This window comes from Muscardinus avellanarius (genome assembly GCF_963383645.1).
Source record: "Muscardinus avellanarius genome assembly, chromosome: 11".
In the NCBI taxonomy this organism is placed as follows: Eukaryota; Metazoa; Chordata; class Mammalia; order Rodentia; family Gliridae; genus Muscardinus; species Muscardinus avellanarius.
The window spans coordinates 83,330,436-83,353,828 of record NC_137797.1 but is presented as its reverse complement, the minus strand read 5'-3'; the positions used below and the strand labels follow the sequence as shown (position 1 = coordinate 83,353,828).

The 23,393-nt window shown below is 34.7% G+C and overlaps 1 protein-coding gene across 2 annotated transcripts in view; it reads right to left on the bottom strand.

Annotated features, from left to right (window-relative positions):
* CPNE8 (copine 8) overlaps positions 1 to 23,393 on the bottom strand; it is a gene marked incomplete at both ends in the record, with an annotated part of 248,034 nt that overhangs the window by 2,043 nt on the left and 222,598 nt on the right. For both annotated transcript variants that reach the window (XM_080705259.1, XM_080705260.1), the window contains 3 exons: positions 8,956 to 9,029; positions 14,215 to 14,272; positions 16,420 to 16,522. In XM_080705259.1, coding sequence (XP_080561385.1) covers positions 8,956 to 9,029; positions 14,215 to 14,272; positions 16,420 to 16,522 — 235 coding nt within the window. The remainder of the gene's footprint in view (positions 1 to 8,955; positions 9,030 to 14,214; positions 14,273 to 16,419; positions 16,523 to 23,393) is intronic.

Here is a 23,393-nt window from a genome sequence, read left to right as displayed (position 1 = left end):
GGACTGTAGCTTGGAGGTAGAATGCCCCTGAGTTCCATTCCCAGTACCAACACACACACACACACACACACACACACACACACACACACACACACACGGCTGGGGGTGTAGTTCGGAGGTAGATGCTCTCCTGGATTCAGTCTCCAGTTCCAAAACGTCTGGGGATGTAGCTAAGCACAGACTTTGTCACTATAATTTTATCCTATCCATTTGGCTGCAGGAGAACTCAGAGCAGCTTTCAAGAAAGTGTTAAGGAAAGGTGACACATCTTTCTCTTACCCCTGAAGGTAGGTAAGTCAGGGAAAAAAATAACTAACTTTGGTTGAGAAAAGAACAAGAAGGATGTGACCTTTCATGAAATTGCATTATCTAGCTATGGACAAGACTTGGCATTTTAACAAAATTATCAAGGAGATGCAAAAATGAACATTGGGAAAAATGGGAATCTACATAGTTAAGGATTAAGAAAAAGGTAATTCCAAATGAAGTTATACTTTATTTAATTCCTACTTTATAAAAGGCACAATGTTCTAGAAATGAAAACTTAGTAATATTGGTACAGCTAGGATACACATAACTATCTTTTCAACTACTTTTTTTATTTTTTATTTTTATTTTATTTTTATTTTTATTTTTTTATTGGTGCACTGTATTCATACATCATAGTGGGATACAAACTTTTGTAGACATACATGCACACATCGCCCAGTCAGCCCCCACCCGATCCCCACCCCATTCTCTCCCCATCCCTCCCTCCCATGCTTGGCTTAGTGGTTGACATCTAGTATTATAGCAATTTATCCAAAATTAAAAATGATAATCTCACATAACAGTTTCATTTGTCTGATACCAAGCTTTTGATGACTTAAAGATAACATTTCAATATTTCTTTTTACTTTCTTTCTTACCAGAGAATATTTTTTTCTATTTTTTTTAGGTGAAACTATCATATATTTATATATTTATTTTTCAGAAAAAAATCTATCCTAATATGGAATATGGACTCTAGGTACCCAAAACAATCTTGAAAAAGAACAAAGCTAGAAGATATATATTTTCTGATTTCAAACCATATAAAGCTACAATAATTGAAAGTGTAGTACTATTCTAAAGGCAGATATATAAACCATTGGAGTTAAATAAAAGCCTAGAGCTAAATTCTTCCCTATATTGTCAAGTTATTTTTGACAAGGTTTCCACGAACATTTGGTGGTAGAAATAATAATATTTTAACTAAATATTGTTGAAACATAATAATTACATGGAAAAAAATAAAGTTGGACCCTTACCTAATCCCATATACAAATATTAACTCAAAATAGATAAAAGACCTAAATATAAATCTTAAGACTAAAAACTTTTAGGAGAAAATCTGGGTCATAAAACCTCACAACATTGAAATTGGCAGTGATTTCTTGGATATGATTTCAATGGCACAGGCAACAGAAGAGTATACAAACTCCCTAAAAAATAAAAAAATATTCTATATCCAAAGACAATGTAAACAGAGTTAACAGTTACTAATAGAATGGGATAAAATATTTCCAAATGTTATATCTGAAGGTATATTAATATTCCAACTAGAAATCCTAAAAATTAACAACAATAAAGGTGTGATATCTCTGCCACTGCCCCTCCCCCACTGGGTCAAGTCCCAGGGGACAAACAAACAAACAAAAACCTTATATTGAGTTATTTAATACAACCTAATGAAGTAGCTATTATAACTAGTATATTCATTTTGTTTGTTTGTTTGTTTGTTTGTTTTGTGGTACTGGGGATGGAACCCAGAGGCCTTTTTCCTCCAGGATACACTCCCAGACGTATTTTATGTTTTATTTGTTAACAGAATCTCTTAAGCCAGCTGAGGCTGGCTTCGAACCTGTGCGATCCTCCTTTTTCAGCCTCCCAAGCGTGGGGATTACAAGCATGTGCCACAATGCCTGGCTCAATATAAGGTTTTAAAACAATATTAAATTTATAATATATAGCATATCTGATAGTTATCACTACTATTGCTGTTCATCAATTTATAGATTTATATAGTTAATATAAATATGCAGCTTTTCTCTTAATAGTTTACTATTTATATTTATCTCAATTATTAAATACAAAAAACATTCTTAGCAATTTTATTTCTTTCAACATAAGCTGGGCATGGTGGCGCATGCTTGTAATCCCAGTACTTGGGAGGCTGAGACAGGAGGATTGCGCAGGTTTGAAGCCAGCCTTAGCTACTTAGTGAGGCTCTCAGCAACTTAGTAAGAGTTTCCAAATAAAATAGAAAAATAGGTCTGGGAGTGTAGCCCAGAGGTAGAAAGCCCCTGGATTCAATCTTCAGTACCACATATACAAACATACACAAAAAAACAAATTGAAGTAATATAGCAGTAAATTAAAAACGGTAAGTTATGCTTTTGTTATTTTAAAACATTTGTTGTTTTTCCATGTTTCTAGCCAGTGCTATGAGATTTATAGGGTTTTTTTTTAAATGGAATTACATTATAGTTCACTATTGGGAATTTTATGGTTTTCTAAAATATCAAAACTAAAGGGTCACAATCACTGTTCTCACAATAATACAGATCTACTAAACTCTAAAGTCTTCTTATAAACAATGGGTAAGAAAGAACTCCTATGAGTTCTTCAAATGAGTGCAGTATGTATACAGTTTAGGCTAGTTGGGGGCACAGACTCTGATATGCCACTTGAAACCAGGGCTGGGAACCTGTTGTAGCAAGTTATTGTTGCCAAGGAAGTTATTGTTGTCATTCCACACTTATGTTGGGAGTAGGAAAAAAAAAGTTGAAAACTGTCTGCTCAGTAAACCTAAATTATCTAAATCATTTTCAAAGAAACACTTCTTCAAGCATGTCACATGGTACTCTATAAGTGTGAAATAAAAATAACAAATGATTCTTCATTTTATTTATCACTTATTAGTGTCAGATTTGACTGTCTTCATGATGAAATGTGCTCATATCCTTCTCCCATTATAGAATTCTACTCAGCTTCTCAGACCACTCTGTTTATTTTCTCTTTCCATCATTTATTTCTGAGTCCTGTACATAATGGAGAATTCTTGTTCAAAATAAATTCTCACACATTTGTAAATGCATGTTGTTATAGTTTTGATATAGAACATCCCCTAAGGAGCTTCATGTATTGATGTTCCGGGTTGGTATAATTAAGCCACGGGGGTTGTAACCTCATCAGTGGATGTTCTGGGTGGTAACCTGGGGGGGTGCCTGGAGGTGAGTCGCCAGGGGTCCGGCTGGAGGATTATATATGGTTCTCCTTCCCTTGTTTAACTCTTGCCTTTGGCCTTCATGATGTGAGAGCAGAGGACTTCTCGCCCTCCTGCTGCCACGCCCTGAGCTTCACAGATCTAACTAGGCTAGATGGACTGACATCTGCACAACTGTGAGAAAGTAAATCTTCCTCGTGAGTCATGCGTGGTGGTCAATTGTTTGGATTACAGCAGTGAGGATGCTACTGAAACACATGTTGACTGTGTATTACCCTGGACCTTGGAATCTTCAGTTCAGTAGAATGAGTCCATATTTACTTTGCACTAGTTTATCATATTCATCTGAGGAATACCAATAAATGCATTCTCATCTGTAGAAAATATTGTGTCCTTTAATTCTATTCTCTCTCTCTCTCTCTCTCTCTCTCTCTCTCTCTCTCTCTCTCTCTCTCTCTCTCTCTCTCTCTCTCTCTCACATCCACCCAGTGTGAGGCAAATGTTCCACATGGCTGCTCTAATGGCTGGCTTTGCCTATTTGTGAAAACAAGTTTGAATCAGTTTGGGCAAATGGGCTTTTAGTTGCTGCTCTGCTCAATTTTGTTTGATTGTTCCTACTGTGCAGAGCTCCATTAGTGATTTCCAAGTTTAAGCCTTCAAGTTATTATTCTCCTTTTAATGGAAAATATGATTTAAATATAATTTTTAAGAAAATGATAGTCTGGCCTGCAGCCACATGTAGTCAGAGAGGATGACATTACACTGTACACAACAGGCAGCCCATAGTGCACACAAACAAACAGATGGAAAGCCTTTACATATATTGACTTAATAAAATAACTCACTTCAGTTTTAGAATAATAACCAGAGGAACTCATCCTGCTTGGTGTTTATAAGACTAAATCTAGAGGCAATGAGACATAAGATTCTACAGGACTGAGTCTAGAGGTATCACACATCACATTGACTACAGTGTCATATGTCAAGGTACAGCTGCTATGAAATAGTGACACACAGGGTGCTTTCCCATTAGATTTTGTCCACATGCTGACACTAATAAATGATGCTGAGCCACTGGTAGGTGGGGTCCTCTTGCTAAGAGATTTAGTATATCTTATGTTGTTTTCACAAATGCCTTATCCATATTTTATGCTTATTCAAGAGGAAACTGAAACTTAAGAGTTCAATGCACTTATCCAGACATTGACAAGTTATTTGAGCCCAATTGATCTGACTCTGACACAGCATCCACTAAAGTAATGAAAAGGCTAAGAGATGCCATTAATTTTGTTTAGGACTTTGCTTTCTAGGAAAGCCGGTATGTTATCATAGAAAGTATACATGTTTGAAGTCAGGACTCTTAGAAATCTGGACCTATCAACAGTTGACCTAATAACTGTATAATTTGTTTAATTTCTCAACTCAGGCCACAGTCTCTTTGTGTAAAAATGACTGTTAGGCAAAAACTGGCCAGCATTTTCTGGGAGACATAAAGTGATATGCAAACAGAGGAAATGGAAGTGAAAACTACTTCAAGTGTGAGGGTGAGGGCTTTGGAGGGGATTCTGTGAAAGGCTACATAGATGGAAATTCCCAAAGTAAGGATTCCCATGGACATAGATGGGGAGGAAGAATGTTCCACGTAAAATAATAAGAGAAATTAAGAGCAAGAATCATGAAAATGTATGTGTGATGCAAATATAGTTAGGTTGTCTAGATATAATGTAGTATGTTTGTGTGTTCAGTTTAAGAGAAAAAATGGGGTCTGGTCATAGAGAATCTTAAATGCTATGGTTATGTTTTAGAATCAAAGTTATTCAAAATACTTGTTAAGAATGTCACAATGAACTATTTTAGGATTAAATCCTATTCCACTTCTTATTAGTTATGTGATTATGGACAAGAGGAATTGAGCTCATTTTTTTTTTCCTTTTTAAAATACAGTTAAGTATCTGTTTCATAAAGCCAATTAAGGGCAAAATAATGCTACATCACTTAGTCTGTCTAGCACTATAAGCACTTGAATAAAGAGTTAAATATTATTATGTGAAAAAGTAAAAAGCGATTTAAATTTTGTTATAATATTCAAAAGCTAAACCTTAGATATATAGTATTTTCAGCCCTAGGTTTTTATTTGCCAGTGGAGAAAGCTGGGGTTTCATTTGAGATGTATTTGACTTGATTAGCTTCAAAGTGTAAGAAATGGAAAGAAGAGAAGAAGAATGAGAGCTAAACAGACCCTATGATTTTTTTTATAATACTTTAATCAGGTAGTTTATAAGTATTTTCTGACCAAAGGAAATTTGACAGTATTATCCTATTTCTGCCCCTGCCACTCTATTTTTTTCCTGCCACTCTAATATCCTAAATATACAAGAATGTTTATATTCTTAAAATAACTCGTTCTAAGTTTTTAGTGGCTGGTAGAATATAGATAAATTTAATGGTGGAATGTTTAGCTTTATTCAAGGTAAGAGAGTAGATGCCAGTAATCTGACATAATGTGATATCACACATCTATATATGACATGTGATGTGTAAGACAATGTGATGATACATATATAAAACAATGCTTCTTCTATCATATACCTATGATTAGCTTGCTTACAATTTTGAAAAGACCAATTTCCATTTATGAACTTCTATATGAAATTAGAAAGAATGCATGGAATCTCTTTAACTAAATCTAGGAATACAAGATGTCACTGTCATTGGGGGTCATTAATTCACTAGCTATATTTTAATTTCCTATTCGACATCTGTAAAACTTCTCTTTCAATTCACTTTATGTGGCAGAGTCCTTGACTATTGACTATATACCCAGGTGTGTTCAAAATCTTTGAAGATACCAGTATTACTACTAAGGATTTAGACTGTTCATAATGAATTTGGTCTTTCAAGAAGAAGACACATAATTATATTATATGCCTATGCTGCTAGGTAATAAAGTATTTTATGTCTGTTACTTTCTCTGAGAACATCAGGGGAAGAGCAAAAATAATGAAACAAAAGCTAAGAGAGATTTAGCAACTTGTTGAAGAAGAGGGAAAAAATTATACTTTCATAGATCCGGATCCTTACTCAATATTCTGTCCAATGTGGTATATTCATTGAGAAACTGTAACCAAGGACATTATTTAAATTTTTGATAAATATAAGTAGGCATGATACTTTTTATCACTAACATAATATACTGAGTCCCTTAAAAGAAACCTTAGTGATGTGAAAATCTTAACTACTTCCTGAGGAGAAGATAATGCCATGATTATTTAGATGAAACTCTGAGATATGAGGTGTCCCCTGCCAATTTTATAAACTGCATTAGAATAGTAACATGACACATTCTAAATGGCTTCAAATGCACACTTCTCTTCAATTTGATTCCCTTAGAAACTGTGAGAAAGACGTTAAGGAGAGCTTTTAGATAAAATGTAGTTACTTGGATTTATAATTATGCCAATGAGGTTAAGGTGAATAACTGTGTTTAATTATGAAAACAAACAAACAGAACACCATGGGATTCTTAAGTAGATAATGTCACCACGATGTCTATAGCCTGACAGATGCTAGGTTGGATTTTTAAAATCTTATTTAATTATCATTTTTAAAAACTATACAATTAATTATACTTTAAAATTAAATTTTTCTGATTATAAAAGAATGTTTTATCTTTATAAACATGATTTATATTATATTTCTAGATTAATTTCTATTATTTTCTTCCTCCTTAATCTGTGTGTGTGTGTGTGTGTGTGTGTGTGTGTGTGTGTGTGTATGTGTGTGTGTATGTGCGTGGGTCTGGGGATGGAACCCAGGGGCATTTGACCTCCGAACTACACCCTCTTTCCTATTTTTTATTCTTTATTTCGAATCCAGGCCTCACTGAGCTGCAGAGGGCGTCACTAAGTAGCTGAGGCTGTCTGCGAAGAGCGATCCTCCAGTCTCAGCCTCTGTAATTGTGATGTTTTTACAAAGTTCAATTTCAGGAATGTATTTTATATAGGTTATTGTATAATTTTCACAGCAATGCTATTAATCTCTCGGAATGCTGAAATTTTACAGAGCTTGTTCAAGTTACTGCAAGTCAGGATTTTAACAAAATTCAACAGAAGTCCAAATTATGTTTTCTTAAAGGCTATAATATGGGTGAATATAGGTGAATAGTTAGGAGAAAATATTAAAGTCCATTTTGAGCTCCTCCAAAACACTTCTACCTTGTGCCTCAAAGCCTTTGTGTCCTTCTCACACCCTACAAGATATGAGTATACTCTATGCCAGGCGTGGTGGTGCACACTTGTAATCCCACTAATTGAGAAGATGAGACAGGAGGATCACAGGCCAGCCTCAGCAATTTAGTGAGACCCTGCTTTAAAATAAAAAGTAAAGTAGGGCTGGAGATGTGGCTCAGAGGTTTTTGAACACCCTTTAGTTCAATCCCAACTATCAGGGAGAAAAAACAAAAAGTCTCTCTCTCTCTCTCTCTCTCCATATATATATGAAGAGAATGATGCAATAAAATATACAGCTAATTAACCTGAATTGATTCCTTATTCTGTGTGTGGTGGGTACTGGGGTTTGGACCAATAATTTTATTTATTGAAACAAATAAGAAATTAAAATAACTTAGTTGTCAACACTGGTCTTGAATTTGTGATCCTCCTGTCTCAGCCTCCCAAATGTTGGGATTACATATGTGCACCACCTTAGATCCTTGCTTTCACTTATAAAATTTAACTTTTTTGATTACTTAATGTTTTACTTCCATTCACTCCCTAAATAGTAGTCTTCAGCCATTCCTTGATTCTGATATTTTCTTTTTTCTTTTTCTTTTTTTTTTTTTTTTTGGTGTGGTACTGGGACATTCTCCCTCTGAGCTACAACCCAGCCCTATGCTTTATTCTTTAGTTTGAAATAGGGTCTCACTGAGTTGCAAAGGGCCTAAGTAGCTGAGGCTGTCCTCAATCTGTGATCCTCCTTTCTCAGCCTCCCAAATGCTGGGATTACAAGAATGTGTGACCACACCAGGCTCTGATATTTCCTCTATGTAAAATTTATATATAAAATATAATTTACATATTAGGCCTTATGTAAAGTTATGACATAGTATTTACATATTAGGTATTATGTATTTATAATTAACATATTAAGTAATATATGTATATATTTTGGCACAGTTTTTACTTAATTAATTTACCCTTGCTATACATTAGCTTTTTCAAAATATATTTTATCCTTGTTGAGAATAAAGTAAAAAGTAGATGTATATGTATCATAAAAATGTCTATTATGTTTCCAATTTCTAATTTTACTAAAGATTACAATGATATTTTTTCTGATAATAGTAAAGTAGGAAAAACATATAAGCAATTCCACTTATTTATTGTGAACCTAAAGTAAAGGACAATTAATAAGTGCCTGTTTTAGTCCCTGTTCTTAACATATATTTCACAGAGAACTAATCAATGAAACAGAACCTAAAAGTTATTATTTCAATATAAATTGCTCATTTACAAATCAAAGCCTACATGGGCTCTTCAACATGAACAAAACAGATCAAGTTTGCTTTCTTTCTTTTTTTTTTTTTTGCTGAAAGCTTAAGCAATTTTATTATTACAAAGATAGAAACAGATACCAAAGCCCTATACCCAAAAGCGGGGGAGTGTGAGGGAGTAACTTGAAAATAAATTACTCTTTGCTTTATTTCTTACCTGCACAATGTCCCTTTCAGCATATTTTCCTCTGGAGGAAACTCTTACATCATCACCATCCAGTTCAACCATTGCTTGAAAATAAAATTTGATCATTGATTTAGTACATTTCAGTCAAATACACTGTGGGCAATAATCAATCAGTCTGCATGTTTGTGGCAATATGTCCTAGGTAATGCCAGAAGACCTGTACGCATCTTTACCTTTTTATTCATTTCTCCCACAAAACTTGACTGAGTATGTGTTTTTCAGATGAAAATAAGCCACACTTTGAATGGCCCTTTCAAAGATAGGCAAAGCCAGTGCATTCTGGAACAGTCCTTGAGTTCATTACTCCATCCTCCAGATTCTAAACCTTGGCCAGATGCTTATGCAACTGAATGGGCAAATACTATTAGTTCATTCAATTCTAATTTTTCTTTCTATTTTAAGAAACTTGGCAGTAACCATAGACTTTTCAATACGTTTAACTGCTCCCACTGAAATGACAACAAAGCTATCCACATTGTCCAAGTTTTACTTTATAAATAAATTACAAAACAAATTGGCATTTTATCAGTCCTTATATTGATTGGAGACTGTATAATTTTTATAGACTGATTTTTTTTGTTAGGAAGTCATTTCAACAGAGCGTGGATCATCTGGTACTCAGGGAAGCTGCGACAGAATGCAGCAGCTGGCAACACAGAATACCATGCTGCAATTAAGAACATGTTCCAGAGTTTATTAAGTTTTCAGTGAGAATTCTCTAAATAATTAATTACATGAGGGATGCTAATTTGTCCTTAAAGTATAATTCTATTACTGTTAACCCATTTTGTATACACAAGACATTTACCAGACTTCAGAGCCACTTGTAATTGTGTTTTACTCTTCACCTCCAAAACAAAATATTACTCAGTTATATTACAATCCTATTTTCTTCAGTCTGTGGATAATGCATTTGGGTTAAAAATACACTGCTTTCAATTTTATCTTCTACACATGTTCATGAGTCAGTGTTTTGGCTAAAGCATTGCTACTACATATAATTGACAGAGAGCCACCATTCAGTGATTTGCTTCAGTATAAACTATTTCATAATTTTACAAAATGTGTGCATTACTAACAGTATGTTAATTAACTTTTTCAAAATTTGAAGTCTATTTTTTCTCCTCTACATTTTTAGGATATATAAGGATGCTCACACATTTTGAATAGTTAATTCCTATTTTCATCTAGGCTTGCTTTCACAATTTTTCTTATTTCTTTGAGACATAATTGTACATTGGCAGTGACATGCCAGCAATCGCAGGAACTTCCCCTTTGTTCTCTAATATGCTAATAAGTCTCAACCTTTACCCTATACCAACTCTAAAATGGGAACTAAGAATCAGATGTTCCCATTAAATCTAGTTTGAAATAGGGTCTATTAAATCTAGTTTGAAATAAATCTAGATCTCACCTTGCAAGACCTCTACGGTCTCCATTGGTCTTTGAGAGCATTTCATTTTATGGAAGACAATGAAAGGTTGGGGTCTGTAATTCAGGGAATCCTGCATAAGGATGAGATCTTATCACATAACTCTCAGTTTTCATCACTGCCTTTAAGAGGCTGCAGTCAGCAAGCACTAGAGGATGTGCACTTGAGAGCAAGGAGAAGTGAGATGGTGTGCAGAAAGGAAGGCCGTGTCCTCAGGCTTTTAGACTATCAAGGAGGCAGACACTGTGAGCTCCAGTTTCCCAACAGTACTCCTCCCTGAAAAGAATATGTGCAGGAGGCAGGCCTTCACTGCCTTCCAGCCATGGAAGGCACAATAAAGTTAGAATTTCTTCTATTTATTTCTTCCCCTAATGTAGATCAAAGTAGGTAGACAGATGCTGCTTTAACCTGACTCTCTTTTAAGGAGAAAGAAACCATATGTCAAAAAAGTTTTCTTCTTAATGAAGGTGCTTTAAATTGGAGTAAAAAAAAAAGTTACTGAGCATTTAAACATGTTTTTTTTTCTTTTTTTTTCAGTATTTCAACATGTATTTTTTGTTGGTGGTGGTGGTTTTTTTTTTTTTTTTTTTTTGGTAGTACTGGGGATGGAACCAAGGGGCATTCTACTACTGAGCTACACCCTCAGTCCTATTTATTATTACAGGGTCTCACTGAGCTGCAAAGGGCCTCAGTAAGTAGCTGAAGCTGTCTGCGAACCACAATCCTATCTCAGCCTCCCAAATTCTGTGATTACAAGTGTGCACCATCATGCCCAGCAACCTGTTCTTATTCAAATATATCAATGAATCAGAATACTAATTGTAGTTTGTTCTGATCTCTTCTCTCCAGAAAGAACATGGCAAAATACTGTATATCTTTTTTGTGCAAGGCATGTCTTTCTGATTAAATATGTGTAGATGTGGCCAGGCATGGTGGCACAAGCCTGTAATTCCAGTACTTGTGAGGCTGAGAAAGGAGGGTCCAGGTTCGTTGCCAGACTCAGATACTTAGTGAGGCCCTCTGCAACTTAGTGAGACCTTGTTTCAAAATAAAGAATTAAAAAATATGGTTGAGATTGTAGCTTGGAGGTAGAATGCCCCTTGGTTCAATCCTTAGCAACACACACACACACACACACACACACACACACACACACACACACACGTGTAGATGTTATCCACTAACTTAGGTTGTTAGTGGATAAATTTGCAAATTGAATTTTAGTCTTTATCTTTGCCAGGTAATTTATGTGATATGTAAAATAACTCTGTTATCTGTGGAAGTTCCAAGAGGGACTCTTCTAATAGGAGAGCAGCAATTTGTAACTCAGATTTTTCCTTATTAAACATGACCATTTTTATTCTTTTTAGCTCTGGAGAAAACATATGTGGTTTGAGAGGAATGGAAGCAAAACACTGAAAAGCCCAGGTTGTCTTCTAGCAGTAGAGTTGACTTTTATGGTACTTGACCTGAAAGTTTTCAATCCTATTAAAACTTCTGCCATGGTGAAAACAGGAACCAGGTGTTGCAGGCTACTGGTTTTCTGTTGACATTTTTCCAGAGGAAATTTTCTCTCTAATTAACTAGAAGAGAATTCTCCTTGCAGGGTAATTTCCCTTTGGCTTATAATCTTCGCTCACTCCTCCCCATGGAAGGAGGAGTGAGTTTCAGGATTAATAAGATTAAGATAAAGAACTGAGCTTGATCCCCGCTTTGCAGCAGCCTACCCTCAGGTTGAATGTAGTTTCTCCCATGAATGCTTACCAGCCAAAGCTCTGCCCCATGGGGAAGAGATCTGCAGGTGAGGTCATTTAATCTCAGGGGGGTAAAAGAAATGGGAAGTCTGACTTTGTCCATAGATAAACTCAAATTCTTAAATTCTACACTACTAGGAATAAAAGCTGATATGCTATATATATACACACACACATTTTTCCTTAGTTAAGGAACTTAGAAAGGGAAATAATGAATTATCATACTCAAAACCCTAACAAATTCATTGGAAACAAAAGAAGCAAAGACAATAAGTAGATGTGGCTGTGGGATGAAGGTGGTACCCAAATAGTTGTGCCTGATGCTTTCATAGAACTGTGTGACCAGAAATACACACCAGGAAGGGCTGGTAGCTTACCCATGCACCACATGTGGGGCTCTGGAAGCACAAGAACTGACTGGGGTTTACAATACTGAAGTGAGACGCCTAACAGCAGTCTTCCATAGGACTCTGTAGACTTGCAATGTGCCCATGAGCAGTACAACCTTTAAAGGTATTATAGCCCAAAGTGAATTACAGATCACCATTGGTTAATGTAGACTATCAGGTGCACAAAGCAGTGAAAAAAAAAAGGATGTTCCTTAGCTTCCTGACTCCAGTGGTCTCAAATTCATGCGTGAAGCACAATGTGAAATGATTCAAGTTCTCAAGAGACAATGGAAATATTAATAGAAGAAGCAGTTGCACTAAATGACTTTTGCTTTAAAAATTGGAAGATTATGATGATGAAAAGGATGACCAGCAAAGCAAAGAATTGAAGAGAATCTGGGGCCAGCCATAGTGCTGCACAGGACACTGACAGATGAGCACTGTCCTTGTGCAGAGGGTCTGCTGGCTAACCAAGAGTCACCTGGTGATAAGCAGGTGAGGTCATTTAATCTCAGGGGTCATTTAATCTCAGACTCCCTAGCCTATGTGCACGAGTTCACCAGTAACCTACCAAAGGTGCTTCCAAACATTCTAAAGCCATTCTCATTTCCAAAGTGCCAAGCTAAATAATCAGCCATTGGTAATACAAGCACTTGAACCAGGTGAATGTTATTTGGTCAGGCAACTGCTGCTCAGCATAAAGCTCTCCAAAAGAAATTCACCAGATGCCTAGAAACAGACTATCCCTAAAGAAGTTTACCCTGATTACTAGTTGCTGAAACACCTGCCACTTACTTGGCATTTGAATGAGGCCTGAGCCCAAATGGAAAACTACTCAGTGAACCAGTTTAGCATAATTATGTAAGGTCTCATTAAATTTCAGCTGGCCAGTTTGTTTTCATTTCACTTTGCTCTTTCACATGACCGAACTTCTTTATTTATAAAGCTCATATCTGTCAACTAGCTGGAGTCTGAAAACTTGTTCAATTAGCATCTTATGCTATGTTAACATTTCTTTTCACAACTTAATGATTTATTAATTTAGCACTCATCCTTAAAGGTTTTTAGTGAACCCAATGTGTGTTTTGCCTCAGGAACCAGAATTCAATTTATCATTCTGTCAGTCTTAAGTATTATTTTAAGGTACAAACCATCTCTGATGTAATGGCAAGCTACATTTTGTAACTCAACTATAAAACCATGGAGGAGAAACTCCATTGCAGCCAGGAAGATGGGTCTAGGGGAAGGGGGCAGAAAGGGAGAATAAAAAAATCACTTACATTGACATTTTTTACAGATGTGAGAATGAATAGCAATGTCAATCTCAATATCTTACATAGGGAAGAGAGGAGGGAATGAGGAGGGAGCCAGCGGAAGCCCATCAAGTGCTATGTGAATGTATGTCACCATTACTATGAACTATATTGTGATGTGAGACTATAATACACCAATAAAAGTATTTTTAAAAAGTAGGTAGAGACTGTCCTATTCAGAAGGCAGTTTTTGTATTTGCTTGCCTCAGTAGACATCAGGATGGACATTATCTACCAATTCAAACAACTGAATTCTTCTATAGAAAGGATAGAAATCCAGGAGCCTGCTATATAAGATTACATAAACTCCCTAGAAGTGCCATTGAAATTTTAGTACTTACCATCAAATTCTGCTGGTCCAACACCTACTATGATTATTGACATTGGAAGTTTTGAGGCCTTCAAAGAGAATAATATAATTAGATTTTAACTGAGAAATTGAGTTCTTAAAAAAAGAAGAAAATAGCTGGGAGTGGTGGCACACGCTTGTAATCCCCGCGCTTGGGAGGCTGAGACAGGAGGATCGCACAGGTTCGAAGCCAGCCTCAGCTACTTAGTGAGGCTCTCAGCAACTTAGTGAGACCCTGTTTCCAAATAAAATAGAAAATAGGTCTGGGAGCATAGCCCGGAGGTAGAAAGCCTCTGGGTTCCACCCCCAGTACCACCAAAAAAAAAAAAAAAAAAGAAGAAAATAATATTTTGAGTTTTATTTGACATGTTATCACACACTTTCATTAGGGCGGCTTTGATCTTATTTAAGATTATTAATAGCAGGGTGTGCATTCGGGAGGCAGAGGCGGGAGGATCGCAGTTCGTGGACAGCCTTCAGTGAGACTGTTTCAAACATAAAAAGGACTAAAAAATAAGGCTGGGGGTGTTGTTTGGAGGTAGAATGCCACGGGGTACTATTTCCAGTATAGCAAAAAAATAGATTATTAGTAGAATAATTTACTTGATTCCCCTCTCATCCCTTCCAAACTCTCCACATATGTTAATCTAGCAGAACATTATTCAAGAATTACCAGATCTAAAAAAACCTAAATAAATAGGAAGAGACATATGTTTTCAATTATTACTCTGAGCCCAAACTTTCCTAAGCTGAGGTGGGGGTATCATTGGTTTTTTCTGCACATTCTTTCTGTTCTCTCTCCTCTCCCAAATTTATCAGTTGCTATGGGGGGAAAAAAAACAGTACAATATTCATGAAACAGTAGTACCATACTCTACCTCATTCATACTCAAGATTAGAAAAAGTCATTTTTACAGTAAATGAGTGAATATAAATAAGTGATAATTACAGAAAGTTACTTCTAATATTATTTATTTATCTTCTTTGAAATTATGAGGAAGACTATATATTTGATGTTATAATATGTTTTCCCATCCTCTAGATCAATTAAATTATATTATTCTTTTAAATAAATGGCAAGAATGTGAGACCCAGGAACAGATAGATGATACATTAGAGAAACCATATCTTCAGTTATGAAACAATAAATTATGAATAATTTTTCTCAGTGCATCATGTCCCGTTAGCTAAGCCTAGATTATTAAATTCATACATATACACACAAAATTTTGTGTGGTACTGGGGATAGAAAACAGGTGCATTTTACCTCTAAGTTATATCCCCAGCCAGTAAAATAATTTTGTTTTTTTAAAAAAGGTCTCACTAGCCGGGCTTGGTGGTGCACGCTTGTAATCCCCGCGCTTGGGAGGCAGAGACAGGAGGATCGCGCAGGTTCGAAGCCAGCCACGCGCATTGGCTTAGGAGACCCTGTTTCCAAATATAAAAATGTAAAAATAGGTCTGGGAGTGTAGCCCAGAGGTAGAAGGGCTTCCAGGAACCCCAGTACCACAAAAAAAAATAATAATAATAAATAAATAAATAAATAAAAATAAAAAAGGTCTCACTAGGTTGATGAGAGTCTCACTAATTTTTGAGACTGTCCTCCAAACTGTGATCTCCTCTCTCAGGCTCCCAAGTACTGGGATTATAGATGTACACCACTACACTCAGTTTAAATTTGTATTTTAAAGTGAAAACTAATGGCACTAATCACAGCATAAAGCAAATCAAGATAAATCCAAACTATGTGTGTCTACTTAAAAAAACATATAAGCAGATTTATAAGTCTTTACCTCATTCCTCATCTTTTAGGTATTCTACTTCCAAGCTATGCCTTCAATCCTATTTTATTTTGAAACAGAACATCACTAGGTTGCTGAGAGTCTGGCTAAGTTGCTGAGATTCGCCTCAAACCTGCAATCCTCTTGTCTCAGGCTCCTAAGTACTGGGATTGCAGGTGTGTTCCACCACACCCAAGTTAAGCAAGAAATTTGTTCTAGTTAAAAACATTCACTCCTTCTTCTGGCCATGGATCAACTACAGATCTGTGTGAGTTAATTGGATGATGTTAAGAACACAATCTGATGCAAAGGATGTGGGCATTATATTTCACTGTTAAGTCATCTAAAGCAGATTATGTACTCAACCTGAGTAGCACCACCCTGTCCCATAGTCCAAGACCCTGACCCCTACTCACATTAACTATGGACTCCTTCGTTTGAGCCATATCTGAGATGACACCATCAGTCACGATGAGGAGCACAAAGTACTGGGAGCCGTCCTTCACAGAAGATGCATATCTGAAAAGTGAGACCATTAAAAATATGATGGTTCCTCTCTTCCATGGCTGTTAAATAACACTTCCAGTCAACAAGGCTTTAAAACATTTAAACATATGTCAAAATCCTACATCTTTCACATTCTTAAATACACTGTCTTTTGAAATAACACACCAGAGTAATTGCAGCATTAGTGCCTGCCAGCCTAGACATATTTGCTTTAGAAGTTTGTTTACAAATAAAAGTTTACCAGGATAAGGATTGGTGTAACACAAAAGGATGATCATAGGTTTTGGAAATAGATTTATCCTAAGTAAGTAATATATTCTAATCTCCAATAAGTTAATTAAGCTATCTGAACTTTCTTTTCTTTTCTTTTTTTTTTTTTTTTTTTTTTTTTGGTGGTACTGGGGTTCCTGGAAACCCTCTACCTCTGGGCTAAATTCCTAGACCTATTTTATACTTTTTATTTGGAAACAGGGTATTTTAAGCCAGTAAGGCTGGATTCGAACCTGTGTGATCCTCCTGTCTCTGCCTCCCAAGCGTGGGGATTAGAAGTGTGTGCTACCATGCCTTTTTTATTTTCTTGTCTTAAAAAATAAAATAACACCATCTTTGTATCATTGCATAAGTCGATAAATAAATCCGAAACATGGTATTCAATATATGATAGGGTTCTATAATTTGTAACATTAATTAAAAGGTTTGTTTTTGGATTACATAGAAGTGATGGTAATGCAACATGGCAAATATATTAAGTATTATTGAAATGTATAAATTAAATGATTAATTTTTTTATAATATAGATATTTCACCTCAGAAAATGCAAGGGAAGAAATACCTTTTGACTCACCCACAGTTCAAGTTTGATTGATAAAAAGTGGGAAAAAGAGTTATAACAGGAAAAAAATTATGGGTATAATAGTAATATATCCTAGTACTTGAAAAAATTCATCAAATTTCACTAAATAATATCCAATAAGTTAGAGGAGGATTTCACTAACATGTCATATATTATTACATTTCTTCTTTTCCTAAGATGTGCTGCATTCTAGGTATTTAGACTCTATCATCAACAGGAGAAATTTATGAATTCTGTACATGACTAGTATGCAGTTCATGTGACTGAGTAAGCCTTATAGTGCTCTAAGGAGATAGGACAGTGACAGGAAGATCTTAGTCTATGTTTCTAAAAAATTATGAACTAGATCATGAAAAAAAATTCATTCTAGAAAAATTCCATTAACTGGCCAATAAAATTCTTTCTAAAGTGAAGTATCCAAAAGGATTCTGTTTAGGCAGGTTGCAGACAAAATTGCATATCATCACAGAGAACAACATATTTCTTGTGCAGCAGAATTAACTATATATAATATTATTAATTATAATGCTTATAAACTTTCTTCATACTACAGAAACTTATCTGTGTTCATGCTCCTAATAAATTGACTGGTCACTTTCTGGATTGATGAAGAAAACAGGGAAGTATCATGTAATTCATATGATGTAGAGAGTCAAAAAATACTCCCATAATATTGAAAGTCTGATCCTGAACATTAAATAATTTGCATTAATTTGATGGTAATATCACCAAAGGAAAAGAAATAAAAATTCATTAAAGAAAACATATTTGACAAATTCTCCCAGGGGTTCAATTTTTAATACTGGAATATCCATTATTTTTTTTTACAAAAAGCATTTCTTACTGGCCTTGATTCTGAAACATTTTATATTTCATGTGAATAAAGGAAGGCTAGAAGTAGAAGTGGGAAGGCTTCGCAATACAACAGTATTGCTTTTATGCTTTTTATAAACCAAATTATGCTGTTAAAAATACCAAGTTGCTATGAGCTTAAAAAACAATAAAGTTGAATATTATGCAGTCATCTAATCTACCACTTCAAATGGCTTGATTTTCTTTTGATTCAAAAGAATGCATGTTTGAGAAGGGTATATTCACTCTATGAAAGAGCAAGAGATAAAGAATAAATCTGATCATAGTATAATTAAAATCTCTTTAAAGTTTGTTGTTTTATCTTAAAAATTAATGAAAATTTTGTACCTTTTCATACAGATGCACTTGTATTAATACTTTATATATCTTTGAGAAAAATTTGTAGAAAAAGATGCATTGAGTGGCTCTTCATGCCTCTAATTAGTGTCTAATTTGAAAATAGATTACATTTTGTATAAGAGATGTACAATCTAGCTTAGTCTTGATCACCATCTGGACCAAATATTAATCATTTAAAAGATATTCATTTTTCTATAGTATTTGCTACAGCACCAGCATATTGTTGGGTTTTGCAAGTAAACCTAAATTTAATACAACATGAAATGTTTTATTACAGCCCTTTCTAATGTAGCATTTTATTTAAAAAGTATTGCACACTTATGATAAAAGTAATTACTGCACTACTGAAATGAACGAAGTAAAAAGTATAAGCTGTCCATACCGGAACCCTTCTTTCAGGATGTGATATTGATTCACAGACTTGTAAATCTGATTTAAAAGGTATTGCATAAGTTTGTTTCATAATGGAACCCGATGATGAATCTTTGGGTAAGTTGCATAACTAAAACTCCTATTAACAGGCTTTTAAAAATATAGCTAATGTATCATTTATGTCAATATTACTTACTCTGACAAACTTGAGAAAAAAGGTAACCTTGTCAGGGTTATGAAATTAAAACACATTTCTCTGGAGTTTTCATCAAAGTTCCTAGGATTATTTATATAAATAAAGTTCATAAGTAGTTGGCTCAGATTTGTGAAATATTGTTTCAGGTGATAATTAGTTCATAGGAATAAAGAGGGCAAGGAGACAAGAAATCTATGTTAGAATGAAGTATGTATGTAACTCAATCATGATTTAGATAAGGAATCAAATTGTACTGATGATTAAATGGATATATACATTTAAGTATTTCAACAAAGAGTAACAATAAATTTTATGATACTAAGTTGTCACCCCAAACTTTTTTTTTTGGCACTGGGGATTGAACCCAGGAGCATTCTACCTCTTAGTTACACCCCAACTCCATTTTTGTGGGGTTTTTTTGTTTGTTTTTATTTTGAAACAGGGTCTTTGGAGTCACCACACCTGACTCCAAACTACTTAAGACTGTATACTGAATTGAACAAAAACATCCACAAAAATAGGTAGGACAGTTTCACTTCTTTTGTGTACCTCTTAATCTTTTTAATCTTTAGTAGAGATTAAAAAGGTTTAAAAATGCAAAGTGTCATGACATAGTGATTTGTAGTCAGATTATTTTGGATGAAATTTAAGCTCTACCCCAAATGGTCTCTCTGCATCTCCATTTTATCATCAGCAAAATAGGAACAATAACACTATTGTCATCTCTTGAAGTTATTATGAAGATTAAGAGAGAATCCATAATATAGCATTGAGAATATAATTCGTAGACTCATTAATGATTATTGTTCTGATTTTATTATTATTGATCACACAAATGGAAAAAATAATGCTTTCTTTAAATTAATTTAAAAATTCATTATAAAAATATGTTATTTTCTGAAAAATGAAAAATAATTGTAGCTGGTTATATAGAGCTCAGAATGTTCTAAGTATCAGAACAAATGCAAATAGCCAATTGATAGAAATTGATAGTTTCTTCTTAAAAACGAATGTTATAGTCTCAAAATGAACAAATGATTAGGTATAAGAAAGAACTAATATGAAACAATGAATATTATTATTCATGTCGAGAAGAAAATAGCAAATTTATGATAACCAGAAGAGACATTTGGTATTTTCATTGGTATATTTGTTCATTTTTGTAGTGTTATGTTTGTAAATATACCAAGAAATAAAATTTATTTCAGAAAATTTGGAAACTGGATAAAGATTTCTAGATGAACAGACTTTTGAAAAAAATAACAATGAAATGAAATAACAGCATATATGAGGAAACTGATATTAGTCATGATGTAGCTAAAATTATACTTTATTCCAATTGTATATCTATAAATATTTGACTTCATTCATAGTTTTCTTTCTACTGTTATTAGTAAATGAAATTTAAACAGTACTATAAATGTCAAATATATACTAAGTTTGTTAACTGGAAGCCCCTAAAGTTATTTTTCCAATTTCAAATTTGTATTTAGTTTACAAAATAATGGTAATAGTTTTTTTCTTATGGTAGATATTATCAGTAGTGTTATGTATCAATTTGGCTAGATTTAAAACTCATTTATTTAATCAAATATGAACATAGACATTGCTATGAAGGTATTTTGTAGATATAATTAAAATCTACAACCAAATAACTTTTATTTTATTTTTTTCCTTTTTTTTTTTATTGGTGCACTGTATTCATACATCATAGTGGGATACAAACTTTTGTAGATATACATGCACACATCGCCCAGTCAGCCCCCACTGATCCCCACCCCATTCTCTCCCTATCCCTCCCTCCCATGCTTGGCTTAGTGGTTGACATCTAGTATTATAGCAATTTATCCAAAATTAAAAATGATAATCTCATATAACAGTTACATTTGTCTGATACCAAGCTTTTGATGACTTAAAGATAACATTTCAATATTTCTTTTTACTTTCTTTCTTACCAGAGAATATTTTTTTTCTATTTTTTTAGGTGAAACTATCATATATTTATATATTTATTTTTCAGAAAAAAACTCTATCCTAATATGGAATATGGACTCTAGATACCCAAAACGATCTTGAAAAAGAACAAAGCTAGAAGATATATATTTTCTGATTTCAAATCATATAAAGCTATAATAATTGAAACAGTATAGTACTATTCTAAAGGCAGATATATAAACCACTGGAGTTAAATTAAAGCCTAGAGCTAAATTCTTCCCTATATTGTCAAGTTATTTTGAAAAGGTTTTCATGAACATTTGGTGGCGGAAAAATAATCTTTTAACTAAATATTGTTGAAAAATAATAATTACATGGAAAAGAATAAAATTGGACCCTTACCTAATCCCATATACAAATATTAACTCAAAATAGATAAAAGACCTAAATATAAATCTTAAGACTATAAACTTTTAGGAGAAGATCTGGGTCATAAAACCTCACAACATTGAAATTGGCAGTGATTTCTTGGATATGATTTCAATGGCACAGGCAACAGAAGAGTATACAAACTCCCTAAAAAATATTGTATATCCAAAGACAATGTAAACAGAGTTAACAGTTACTAATAGAATGGGATAAAATATTTCACAAATGCTATATCTGAAGGTATATTAATATTCCAACTAGAAATCCTAAAAATTAACAACAATAAAGGCAAACAATACCCTTTAGAGATAGGTAAAAACTAACATAAATAATGAATCTCCACAGATAACCAATCTTAGTGCGGTGCCATACTGCCACCGGCGGCAGCAGCAGCGAATTTAGCAAAGCCAGTACAGCTACATCTGCGTACTGAAGAACAGTGAGTCAAACTGCGGGCCACAGAGGAGAAATCCCAGTACTGTACTCCCTGGGACTTGACCCAGTGGGGGAGGGGCGGTGGTAGAGATATCACACCATAGGAGAACGTGCAACTTGGCACCCCCCACAGTCTAAAGCAGCCTCTATCGACTCTCTGTGTCGGAGACTCTGTGATAAAACCCAGTAAAGGAGTAGTGGGGTCTGAGATACTACTGACTCGAGATCCAGAACACCTTAAGTGAAGTCATAGTGACCCAAGGGAAGAATCCAGAGAAGGCACAAACATCCGAAATCATGGGAAAGAGGAATAATACTGGAGCAATGAATGCCCACTACCCCACAACATCAGAAGTCGATAAAACCGAAAATCAGAGATTTCTAGAAGAGCAAATCAGGAAAATAACTGTAGAAATAATAGAGGTGCTTCGAAAAGAACTCAGAGAGAGCCAAAAGGAGATAAAGGATACAATTAATGAAGTAAAGGCCTCAATTCAAAGCACAAACAACCGATTAGAACACATGGAGAACAGAATCTCGCTCTTAGAAGATGATCATTCCAAAAATGAACGCATAGTTTCTAATCTAGGAAAAAATATCCGACAGCAGGAATCTGATATTGAAGAAATATGGGCCCATTTTAAGAGAGCTAACCTAAGAATAATTGGAATAGAGGAGGGAAAACAAAGTGAAACCAAAGGGATCAACAATCTCTTCAAGGAAGTAATAGCAGAAAATTTTCCAAACCTAGAGCAAGAGGTTGATACACAGGTCCAGGAAACTTACAGAACTCCCTTTAGACAGGATCGGAGAAGAGGATCCCCACGCCACATAATTGTCAAAATGAACAATGTGGAAGCCAAGCAGAAAATTTTAAAGGCAACAAAAACAAAGAGCCAAGTGACATTCAGAGGCAAACCAATTAGAATCACTCTAGACTTTCCAAACCAAGTCATGAGAGCCAGAAGGGCTTGGAGTAACATATTCCAAACTCTGAAAGAAAACAACTTCCAGCCAAAAATTTCCTACCCAGCAAAACTTTCTATCAAATTAGATGGAGAAATAAGAAGCTTCCATGACAAACAGAAACTGAAGGAATTTATGTCTTCAAAACCAGCACTAGAGAAAATACTCAAAGAGATTAACTACAAAGAAGAAATAGGTAACACACTCCAGAACTAGAGAAACAAGATTTTCCATCCAAATAACTTTTAAAAAGGAGATCTATTCAATTAAATAAAGGCTGTAGAGCAAAAACTGGTTTTCGGAAGAAAAGGAATTCTGAGTCAAGAATGCCATATTGCTTATAATACAATCCTCCTATTTCAGCCTCCCAAGTACGATGCAGTATTGCTTGTACTTGGGAGGCTGAAATAGGAGGATTGCAGGTGTGAGGCCTGCTTCAGCAACTTAGTGAGATCCTCACCAACCTAACTGTCCCTTGTTTCAAA